Raw genomic sequence first — 12,528 nt, 5'->3', positions numbered from 1 at the left:
ATGCAAAAACACCCCCTGTTGACTTCAATGCAAAAATCGCGTCTCATTGACTTCAATGCAAAAACACCAGCCACATTAATTAAAGTGATTGTGAAGTCTCGTTTTTTTTATTTATTTTTTTATTAAAAATAACAAACATCTCATACTTATCTGCTCTGTGTAATGGATTTTCACAGAGCGGCCTGGATCCTCCTCTTCTCAGGTCCCTCTTAGGCACTCCTGGCCCCTCCCTCCTATCAAGTGCTCCCCCCCCCCACAGCAAGCAGCTCGCTATGGGGGGCATCCAAGCCGAGTCACGGCTCCGTGTGTCCATTCAAACACAGAGCCGTGGCCAGGCCCCGCCCACTTTCTCTCCTCATTGGCTAAACTGACTTTGATTGACAGCAGCAGGAGCCAATGGCGCAGCACTTTTGTCTCAGCCAATGAGGAAGGGAGTCCCCGGCAGCCGAGACACTCCTGCAACATCGCTGGATAGAGAGGTGGCTCAGGTAAGTATTGGTGGGGGGGGGGGGGGGCTGCTGCACACGACAAACGTCCCTTCTGCCCACTGGTCTTAAAGAGGAAATTTTTTTTTTGTAAAAAAAAATAAATAAATGACATTTCATTTTTTTTTTTTTTTAATTATATTTTTGTGTAAATGTGAGAGAGATCTTTTTGCCTATTTTTCTATTACAAGGGATGTTTACATTCATTGTAATAGGAATACAAGTGACACCATTCTTGTTTTTTTTAAAAAGACAGTGTAAAAAAAAAAGTAAAATAAATAAAATAAAAAAAAATAAAAAAATTTAAAGCAGAAGCTAGCGCATAGGTAAATCGCGCCCGCATATGAAAACGGGTGTCAAACCACACATGTGAGGTATGGCCGCGATCGTTATAGCGAGAGCAATAATTATAGCCCTAGACCTCCTCTGTAACTCGAAACATGTAGCCGATAAAAAAATCTAAATGTCGTCAATGGAGATTTTTAAGGGTCAAAGTTTGTCGCCATTCCACGAGCGGGCGCAATTTTGAAGCGTGACATGTTGAGAATCAATTTACTCGGCGTAACATTATTTTCACAATACAGAAAAATATTGGGATAACTTTACTCTTGTCTTATTTTTTTATTAACAAAAAGTGTATTTAAAAAAAAAAAAATTGTGCTTGTGAGACCGCTGCACAAGTAGAACGTGACATATAGTATTGCAACGACCACCATTTTATTCTCTAGGGGTGTCTGAAAAAATAAAAATAAATAAATAAAAAATTATATATATATATCTTTTTTTTTTGCTCGAAAATTACTTAGAACCCCCAAAAATTTTATATATATATTTTTATATACAGTGGTGTGAAAAAGTGTCTGCCCCCTTCCTCATTTCCTGTTCCTTTGCATGTTTGTCACACTTAAGTGTTTCGGAACATCAAACCAATTTAAACAATAGTCAAGGACAACACAAGTAAACACAAAATGCAATTTGTAAATGAAGGTGTTTATTATTAAAGGTGAAAAAAAATCCAAACCATCATGGCCCTGTGTGAAAAAGTAATTGCCCCCTAAACCTAATAACTGGTTGGGCCACCCTTAGCAGCAACAACTGCAACCAAGCGTTTGCGATAACGTGCAATGAGGCTTTTACAGCGTCCTGGAGGAATTTTGGCCCACTCATCTTTGCAGAATTGTCCTAATTCAGTTACATTAGAGGGTTTTCGAGCATGAACGGCCTTTTTAAGGTCATACCACAACATCTCAATAGGATTCAGGTCAGGACTTTGGCTAGGCCACTCCAAAGTCTTCATTTTGTTTTTCTTCAGCCATTCGGTGGTGGACTTGCTGGTGTGTTTAGGATCATTGTCCTGCTGCAGAACCCAAGTTCGTTTCAGCTTGAGTACACGAACAGATGGTCGGACATTCTCCTTCAGGATCTCTTGGTAGACAGCAGAATTCATAGTTCCTTTTATCACGGCAAGTCTTCCAGGTCCTGAAGCAGCAAAACAGCCCCAGACCATCACACTACCACCACCATATTTTACTGTTGGTATAATGTTCTTTTTATGAAATGCAGTGTTCCTTCTACGCCAGATATACTTGGACACACACCTTCCAAAGAGTTCCACTTTTGTCTCATCGGTCCACAGAATGTTGTCCCAAAAGTCTTGGGGATCATCAAGATGTGTTGTGGAGAAATTGAGACGAGCTTTGATGTTCTTTTTGCTCAGCAGTGGTTTTCTCCTTGGAACTCTGCCATGCAGGCCATTTTTGCCCAGTCTTTTCCTGATGGTGGAGGCATGAACGCTGACCTTAACTGAGGCAAGTGAGGCCTGCAGTTCCTTGGACGTTGTTGTGGGGTCTTTTGTGACCTCTTGGATGAGTCGTCGCTGCGCTCTTGGGGTAATTTTGGGCGGCCGGCCACTCCTGGGAAGGTTCACCACTGTTCCATGTCTTCGCCATTTGTGGATAATGGCTCTCACTGTGGTTCGCTGGATTCCCAAAGCTTTGGAAATGGCTTTATAACCCTTTCCAGACTGATAGATCTCAATTACTTTCTTTCTCAATTGTTCCTGAATTTCTTTGGGTCTCGGCATGATGTGTAGCTTTTAAGGATCTTCTGGTGAACCTTACTGTGTCAAGCAGCTCCTATTTAAGTGATGCCTTGATTGTGAACAGGTGTGGCAATAATCAGGCCTGGGTGTGGCTAGAGAAATTGAACTCAGGTGTGGACAACCACAGTTATAGTATGTTTTAACAAGGGGGCAATCACTTTTTCACACAGGGCCATGATGGTTTGGATTTTTTTTCCCCTTTAATAATAAACACCTTCATTTACAAATTGCATTTTGTGTTTACTTGTGTTGTCCTTGACTATTGTTTAAATTGGTTTGATGTTCCGAAACACTTAAGTGTGACAAACATGCAAAGGAACAGGAAATGAGGAAGGGGGCAAACACTTTTTCACACCACTGTATATATATAGCTATCTATCTATCTATCTATCTATCTATCTATCTATCTATCTATCTATCTATCTATCTATCTATCTATCTATCTATATATATACAATGTTTGGGGGTTCTAAGTAATTTTCGAGCAACAAAAAATGATTTTAACTTCTAAACACCAAATCCCAAAACAAGGCTCAATCCTTAAGCCCTTGTACACACGGTCGGACATTCCGACAACCAAATTTTTTTTTGCCCGATGGATTTTGTCCGAAAGTTGTCGGAAAATCCGATCGTTCGTAACGTGATGACATTATTTCGTTACGATGGGACTACGTTCAGGCTAGTAGCCAATAGCTTTGGTGTAGGAATTTGATCTGAGCATGTGTGGCACTTTGTCCGATCGGAATTCTCTACACATGATTGGACAAGGTCCGATCGGATCATGTTGTCAGAAAGTTTTATAGCCGAGCTGGAAAACTTGGTCGTCAGATATTCCGACGGAAACAGTCCGATGGAGCCCACACACCGTCGGATTATAAGACAACATGGTCCTATCGGACATTTTCCGTCGGAATGTCCGACCATGAGTACAAGGGCTAAGTGGTTAAAATTAAAAATTGACCGTTTCGGTTTTTGGCCAAGTGCATTCTGAATTTTTGGCTTCGGCACTGGAATTCTCATTTCGGTGCACCACTAGTTTATAAAGTAGAAATATAGACAATTGAGAATTTCTCACCTTGCTAATCTCAAACCCGAACACCTCCTCAAAGTACGCCGGCTGGCTGATGAGCAGCAGGTAAAACGTCCAACTTCTACAGAAATTTGCAACTATGATTGCATAGACAGGCATCGAGGTAAAGAATTTTCTCCAAGGGGTCTTGAATTTCTGGAAAATAAAACGTCAGCTGCTGATTACATTGATTGAGGTTGTTGTGGGGACAATGTGATGTGATTGCAAGCCTAGTTCCAAACGCTCTGTTGGAATCAGACAGGAATTATTATTATACATCTACACCGCTGTTTGTACAGCCGAACTCAGCCATGTTGATGTTTGCATGACACATGTTTAGAATGTGTAGAGGAATGTGGCAGAATCTGCATATCAAAGGAGTTACCTTCAGCCCAAATGGTGCACACAAGCTTCAAAGAGATTGATGACAAAGACGGCCCAGGGCACGTCAGATGGGACTGGCCACAAAGCCAAGTATGGCAATATTAGGAGGGCTGTCATGTGAACACTGATTGGTCCAAACCAAATGGGACTGGCAGTAGGGTGTGGTATGGCTGAGGTGTGTTTGACAAAAAAAGGTTTGCGACCATGAGGTCTCTCTCTGTCTCTGTCCCTCTTCATTCCATCATGAGGTGTAGCGGCGAAGGTCAGATAAGTATGGCGTATATTATTATTGTATTGTATGTTCTGAATGTAAGCTGCGTGATATTGTAATGTCCTTTTATTACTTTATGTCAGCTTTCCTAAATTAATGGAAAATAAATAAGATAGTGTTTTACTAGCAGCAATGTGTGTGTTTTCATAAGTAACTTTATATCAGTGTGCTTAGTAGGGTTGAATAAATTACATAACTATGGGAAGAGACAAGGTAGTAATAGTTTGTAGAGCACATAATGTCTTTCATTTGGCACCCCAGATAACATGTGGCAATCCTAAAAGCTGCATAGAACTTACAGGACAGAAGTGCTCGGATACAAGGCAGCTGATAATGCCACATTAAGTGTGGTAAATCTGTACTATGGATAGGCAAAATTGAATGGTTTTGAATGATATCAGGTAAAAGTGGCAACGAATTAAGAATAGAGAATGCTAGAAGAGCGATTTGTTTTTGTTTTGTGTGAGTTGTAAGAGCTAACGATAATTGAGTTTGATTTGGTACTCAATGCAGTGTTGGTACGTTAGTGCAAATAGAAGTGTGTATTGTGTGGATTGTATGGTTGTGAAATGGAACTTGTGTATACATATGTTAAAAAGTATGCCTCTGCCAGTTACCATTCATGTGCAGATGAAACTCTTGAAAGCCAGTATAAGACTCTATTATCTCAGTGTCAGCAACATAATAGCAAAGTATCGGGCAAACAGCTAAAAAAAGTTAAGAAAGAAAAGTTGGCTAATGAAATTGCAGTTTTGCTCAGAATTAAAGTTATATCTGAGCAAATGGGGGGGAAGTGGGAAGTAGAGAGGAGGCATCTGAGTGAGGACATAGCGGAAGTCAGTGAAAACCTTCTAAAGATTGCAACAGCCTCCAGTGATGAGATGGATGAATTGCAGGCAAAAGCAAGAGATTTGTCAGAGAGAAACGGTGAACTACAAGAACAGATCCACAGTTACAGGATGGACTGTAATATGAAGAGCAAAGTTGTAGAGTCATTGCGAATGAAATTGTCAGAGATGGAGGAGTTGGTTATGTCTTTAGAAAGAGAATTAGCAAATGTACGCTCCCAGCTTCTTACTACAGAGAAAGTTATGGTATCGCTCAATGAGCACAAAGGAACATGCCAATTGGCCGATATCTGCACGATCAATGAGGAGAAGGGCCGTGATGAAACACAGTCTGCTATGGCACCTATAGCTTCAAGGCAGAATGAGAGTTTGATTACAATCCAAGAGAGACTTACTTTGTGCCAGATGTTGGGTGAATTTAATGCCCTGGAATCACCAATGAGTCTGTCCAATAAATTTGAAGCTCTAGTGGTTAAATTCCATTTGAGTAATGAGGATGCATGCTCTCTTCTGAAAGCATGGCTACCAGGACCTTTGGTAGGTCAGTTATCGGCACAAGTTAATGATAACGTAGCAGTTGCAGAGGTGCGGAGGAAAGAGTTGCAGCGTATTGTGGACAGTCGTGATAATGGTATGAGTGATTTGCAACGAATGAAATTTAGGAGAGGAGATGACCCAATTTTGTTCTGCAGTGAGTATCTTGCATTGTATATGAAAGTGTTCAACTGTCCTGACTTATTGGAGGACGATGCAAGTTTCATATACTCAATGGCCAATAAGTGTTATGTAAGCTATCCCACTAGAATGGCTCTGAGGAATGCTAGATCCTACCAAAATTTTGTCAATATTCTCAGAGACTTCTGTCAAGAGTCCAGGGAAAGGGAGTATGGGTCAAAGGCAGATGTGTCCGTAATAAGCAGAGGTACAGGAAGGCAGAGAAAGTTCAGACATAGTAAATGGAATAGACATAGATTTCATAAAGTCCTTAAAATTGCTAGCATTGAACAGGAAACCCCAGAAATACAAGTACCTACAATGAAAACCCCCACCCAGGGCAGGGACAGGGTAAATCAAAGGCCTGATATGAAAGATAGCAGCCAGGACAGATTACACAGTTCTGAAGGAAAGATAAGGAATGACAGTTCACACCCTAAGCACAGCCAGCAACAAGACTGGATGAACATTCCAACATTTGCGCCCTGGGCTAATCTACCATTTTGGCTTGTATGTAATTGGACACAAATGGCATTGACATTTTTCTTGGGTAATATGGCAAAGATTTCCAATACCACTGCGTAGTATAGAAAGGTATGGCAACTATATTGCATTAATGGGAAAGGCTTTGGGGACTTAAAAAGTCAATTGTCATGATAATTGTGTGTAATCACTGTCTTTGTATTTTTTTTTTCCACAGACCATGAAAGAAGTTAAATGGCTTTAGATACTAACATTTGCATTTGTTTGCAGGTCTGTCAAAGTGAGAATAACAGTGGTAAAATATATGAACATGGGTTAGGTTATTGTAAATGCATAATCGATTATCACATGGTACCATGAGCTCATTAGTTAGTAATTGTTTGCAAACAATGAAAAATAATAGTACTAAAAAGAGTTACAAATGAAGCTAAAATGTTGTGATGATACATATGCTTTGTTTTGTTTTTGTTTTCCCCATTAACTAATTGTATTTCAGATTGGAATAAGCACTCTTTGCAGGAGAAAAATCCATGGATGTTGTCAACTAAAAGTTGAGTGTTTGTCGTTGTTGTATGATGGTTGTCTTGTCGTATGATGGTTGTCTTGTCATGTTGTTTGTGTGATCATGGCCGGATTTTTTAAGTTTTTACATTTTTTTTTTTAATTTATTTTTTTTGATTTTATTTTTTTTATTATTTTTTCTTCTAAATTTTTTTTTGTTGATATTGGTTTAGTCCTCTATGTTAGTTATATTTTTATTCAGGTGGAAAAGTAGTAGGTCTAATCCACCTGAAAGGGGGGGAATTGACAATGCCCTCAGTTAGAACCAGTCACCTGAAAAGGGGTAGTGCATACATCGTAAAGATACAGATAGATGCATTGTTTTTTTTAGTTTGTAAAATTTGAAGTTTTTGAGAAGCAACACTGACGTTCAGTTTTAAACGTTTTTTGATCATACCATGGGGATCCATTTTACAGTGGGTGTAGCCTAAAGAGGTCATGGTTGTTTGGATAGTTTGGTCAGAGTTGCAGAAGCCAGGAATACTGAGGTCCTGGGCTCCAAGGAGGGAACTATAAGTAAACATGATAAGCGAGCAGATATTGTGGATAAGAAGTTGATACTGCTCTTGTTTTTCACTTCCAGAATCCAAGTGGAGCGAGAATTGGAGAGGCTTCTGGAAGATGGATGACAGATGATCATCTGGTTGGCAGTTTGTCTGTGCCACACCATACCACAAATTTGTTCTGATAAACATCAGGAGAGGAAAAAAGGAAAAACTTGAAAGATTCAGATTATGCTTGTTTTTTTTGGTATGGACAATTTGGTGCTAATGCGGAATCTGAAAGACTGTGCCTAGCAAGAGAACTTGTGAAATATTTTTGCTGAAGTCTCTCCTGATGAATGCAAACATGTTATTTATACATGTGCAATGGGTTGGAGGTTGGGGAAGAGTTATGACACATCCAATCCGTCAAAACATGAAAATGTAAAATATGTGGTTTTTTTGTTGGAAGGAGGAATTGAAAGAAGAAAGGTGTTAATGTATTACATGTATTGGTGTAACGGAGTGAATATGGTGCAGGTACCCAGGAGGCATACTGGCGCTTATGCATAATAAGGTAGCTGTGGATCAGACTAAAGGGTGCCAGGTGACACATCAATGGGGTGAAAACATCCTCGTAGGGGTGGTGTCTCAATCCAAGCGATCCTAGAGAGAAGCTTTCGGTTACTGGACATGTGGGACACCAGAACTAGACATGGGGAAGATAGGCCCGGTTGGTGTCTCACCTGAGAGGTTGAAACCCTGCACAGATAATGCCAGTAAATACACACAGGAGCATGCTCCGTTAAAATAAAGGGAACAAACGCTGGCTACCAGGGTACAGTAGGACTTCACCACATGGTGCTGCAACATCTCATGGTGGTTGACAAAAACCTATCACCCTATATGTGCTGAGTATACACTGAATCAGGTGCGGTTATTGTACCAGTGACTTACTCCCAGAGATGAGAATGAAGTCCATGCAGGATGCTTATTTCTGAGGAGTAACCCGAAAGAGGAGGGATGTATTCAGCACTATATTGGGGGGGAACAATAGCTGGGATGGGTGTTGTTAATGGAGGGGACATCAGCCTCCTGAGGAACAAACTCACAGCCATAGCTTCAGAGAAGGAGCGTGACTTTGTTACCCCGGGAGATTGGTGGTATCCTTGATAACATTCAATGAAATCACAGAAACACTCAGGTTAGAGTGGCTCCGGATTTTGTCAACCATGTTGAGAGGTTGGTAGGGAAGACAGAAACCTGTCATTGGCTCTGGCGCGCACTCTGTGGCAGGTGGAAATATCAGCCAACATCAAGCTGATTGTACTGTCTCTGTATAAGGGGCAGTGGCCTGATGAGTTAGCATCACCGCTCAGTAAGAGTTTGCCAAAACACGTTGCTTATACTAATCCAAAGTAGTGGTCGAATGCCTGTATGGGTGGTACTAAGTTGGATTGTGAAAGGTGTTATGCTGTAGGTTCTCATATACAGAAGTGCAGACTTGGTCTGTATATTTGGTGGCATCAATGGGCTTACTGACTGGGGACTCTATCTTGTTGCATTTGAGGCTATATCACACATGTGATCAGAGAAGATGAACGCTGGAGGCAGGTTGATATTTCCCTTTGTCGGAAGCATGACCATGATGTCCTTGGTAGGCCAGGTCAATACATGGGGATGAACGAATAATGTTGGGAAGTTATTTCTCTCTGTATTCTGGATGGAGAGGTCATTGCTGGGAAGAAGGCACCCAGGTATTATTTAGGACATAGGCGAGTTTTGTTTCTTTGTCCTAAGGAATACCGGGGTAGTGTTAGTCATGGGACTCGAGGGTTCCCTGAACCTAACCGTAGGTAGAGGTGCATGGTACACAATGGGCATGATCTCTGAAATCCAGGTACAGGGGTGGAATTGTGTGGGTTTGGTAATTGTTGTAAACTTATATGTGTAGTTAAGCGATATTTATCTAGAAGGGTCTCCCAGTTGTCTATGCAAGTTGAGGGATGATTTGACAGTGAGCTCTCTGTGTACAAATTGGAGACGTTGCTGCCAAGTCAGAGCCCTGCAACGCCGCTGCGAGCAAGCCTGCCTAATCCCGACCCGTATTTACAGTAAAAGGTTATAGGAGGTTGGGAGCGGGGTGCGTAATACATATATAAGTATATATTATGGTAATAAATTGATTTATGTTTGTGGTAGAGTATGACCTATGGGTATTGTAGGCTAGTAATATGGGCAAGAAGGCCCTCCTCAAGACTCTGGGTCTGAAAGCTGGGTGATATGTTGCTCTGAATGGGTGCTGGTGAATGGTGAATGAATGGGCACCCCTTGCCTGTACTGCCGTCCTGAAGATACCCAAGATACAGAATGGTGACATGGAAGCTGTCGCTGAAGAATGGTGGAGATGTGTCACTCAGTGGCAAAGCGGCACGTGTTGGGAAACATCACGTGGTAAAACAATTATGGACTGCTCCATAGGACCTGTTTCTGCACACGTTGAAAACACAACGTGGTAAGACACTTGTGTACTGTTCCATAAGAGATGTCTCTGGAGCGCTCGTTGGAAACAACCACGCGTTACACAAGCTAAGGACTGTGCCACAGGTGCTGGTTCGGAAGCACATGTTGGGGAACCACACACGTTAAGACAGTTATGGACTGTTCAAAAGGAGCCGTGTCTGAAGAAGGGTGGTATGCGCCTTTTAGGCGCAAAGCGGCATATGTTGGAATCAGACAGGAATTATTATTATACATCTACACCGCTGTTTGTACAGCCGAACTCAGCCATGTTGATGTTTGCATGACACATGTTTAGAATGTGTAGAGGAATGTGGCAGAATCTGCATATCAAAGGAGTTACCTTCAGCCCAAATGGTGCACACAAGCTTCAAAGAGATTGATGACAAAGACGGCCCAGGGCACGTCAGATGGGACTGGCCACAAAGCCAAGTATGGCAATATTAGGAGGGCTGTCATGTGAACACTGATTGGTCCAAACCAAATGGGACTGGCAGTAGGGTGTGGTATGGCTGAGGTGTGTTTGACAAAAAAAGGTTTGCGACCATGAGGTCTCTCTCTGTCTCTGTCCCTCTTCATTCCATCATGAGGTGTAGCGGCGAAGGTCAGATAAGTATGGCGTATATTATTATTGTATTGTATGTTCTGAATGTAAGCTGCGTGATATTGTAATGTCCTTTTATTACTTTATGTCAGCTTTCCTAAATTAATGGAAAATAAATAAGATAGTGTTTTACTAGCAGCAATGTGTGTGTTTTCATAAGTAACTTTATATCAGTGTGCTTAGTAGGGTTGAATAAATTACATAACTATGGGAAGAGACAAGGTAGTAATAGTTTGTAGAGCACATAATGTCTTTCACGCTCCGACCTTTATCCACTTACCTCAAGTCCACACATGAGGTTGGCGCTCTCGCCAATGCTTTCTTCAATGTATGTTCGTTCTTCTTCCGTGATGGTGGGGTGCGTCGCTGGGCTCTCATAGGAAACCAGAATCCAGAAGAAATACCAGACTATTCCAAAACTCCCTGCAAGGACACAAGTCATGAAGATATTGCTGCACTACATATTTCAGAAGTAGAATTCCAGTTTCGCCCATTACATTCTAACACAAGTTATTTTCAAGTCTCATGTGTAGATCATAAACATTCAGTGCCAAGAGACCCTTCAAACCCAAACTCCAGGCAGGTTTAATTTTGGATATAGAGGGAAGACATAATTCCCTGCACTTCCTGTACCTGAAAACGTTGCCAGAAGTTCTAACTCTTCCTTGACCATGTATCTATTATGCAGAGAGATTGAGGGCTATTACTGACGTGACGTTAGAGGTGGAGACCTCTTGTCTATAAAATAAGTTTGGTCAAAGCCTCATATGAGGTCATGATGGTGGCTGAGAAGATCACCTCTTGGATCCTGCTTTCTATTAATGCCTCAAAGTCCTTCAACTGGGTCAACTGGTTCTTCCCCCAACTTACCCACATGACAGATAGGACGCATCAGGGTTGCCCACTCTCCCCCCAGATCTTCATTCTAACACCCCTAACGAGAATATAAATCATAGATATAAATCATGGTGGGCCTCACCCAACATAAAGAGGGAATCTCCTTTCCCTCATATGAGGTTGTGATGGTGGCTTTGAAGACCACCTCTTGGATCCTGCTTTCTATTGATGCCTCAAAGTCCTTCAACTGGGTCAACTGGTTCTTCCCCCAACTTACCCACATGACAGATAGGACGCATCAGGGTTGCCCACTCTCCCCCCAGATCTTCATTCTAACACCCCTAACGAGAATATTAATCATAGATATAAATCATAGTGAGCCTCACCCAACATAAAGAGGGAATCTCCTTTCCCTCATATGAGGTTGTGATGGTGGCTTTGAAGACCACCTCTTGGATCCTGCTTTCTATTGATGCCTCAAAGGCCTTCAACTGGGTCAACTGGTTCTTCCCCAACTTATCTTAGAATCCATAGGGTTAGGTCCATGCATGCTACAATAAATCAAATTGCTGTATTCCACCCCCTCTGTCTGCGCCAGACTAAAACAGAATGCTCTTGGACTCCTTCCAGGTGATAAATAGGACCAAAAGGGTTTCCCACTCTAACCCCCAGATCTTCATTCCAACATTGGAACCACTTCTAAGGAGAATATAAACCATAGATATAAATCATGGTGGGCCTCACCCAACATAAAGAGGGAATCTCCGTTCCCTCATATGAGGTCATGATGGTGGCTGTGAAGATCACCTCTTGGATCCTGCTTTCTATTAATGCCTCAAAGTCCTTCAACTGGGTCAACTGGTTCTTCCCCCAACTTACCCACATGACAGATAGGACACATCAGGGTTGCCCACTCTCCCCCCAGATCTTCATTCTAACACTCCTAACGAGAATGTAAATCATAGATATAAATCATGGTGGGCCTCACCCAACATAAAGAGGGAATCTCCTTTCCCTCATAGGAGGTTGTGATGGTGTGGCTTTGAAGACTACCTCTTGGATCCTGCTTTCTATTGATGCCTCAAAGGCCTTCAACCGGGTCAACTGGTCCTTCCCCAACTTATCTTAGAATCCATAGGGTTAGGTCCATGCATGCTACAATAAATCAA

The 12,528-nt window shown here is 41.8% G+C and overlaps 1 protein-coding gene across 1 annotated transcript in view; it reads right to left on the bottom strand.

The window, feature by feature from the left end:
- SLC17A6 (solute carrier family 17 member 6) overlaps positions 1-12,528 on the bottom strand; it is a 119,318-nt gene that overhangs the window by 36,833 nt on the left and 69,957 nt on the right. Inside the window, exons 7-8 of the mRNA XM_077453613.1 lie at positions 10,803-10,945; positions 3,662-3,811 (exon numbers count right to left, since the gene is read on the bottom strand). Of these exons, the coding sequence (XP_077309739.1) occupies positions 3,662-3,811; positions 10,803-10,945 (293 nt within the window). The remainder of the gene's footprint in view (positions 1-3,661; positions 3,812-10,802; positions 10,946-12,528) is intronic.

Source organism: Lithobates pipiens, unplaced genomic scaffold (assembly GCF_037356315.1).
Source record: "Lithobates pipiens isolate NorthernLeopardFrog02 unplaced genomic scaffold, aLitPip1_a1.2 Scaffold_24, whole genome shotgun sequence".
Taxonomy (NCBI): domain Eukaryota; kingdom Metazoa; phylum Chordata; class Amphibia; order Anura; family Ranidae; genus Lithobates; species Lithobates pipiens.
The sequence above is the reverse complement of the archived record's forward strand: the minus strand, read 5'-3'. Positions and strand labels throughout refer to the sequence as shown.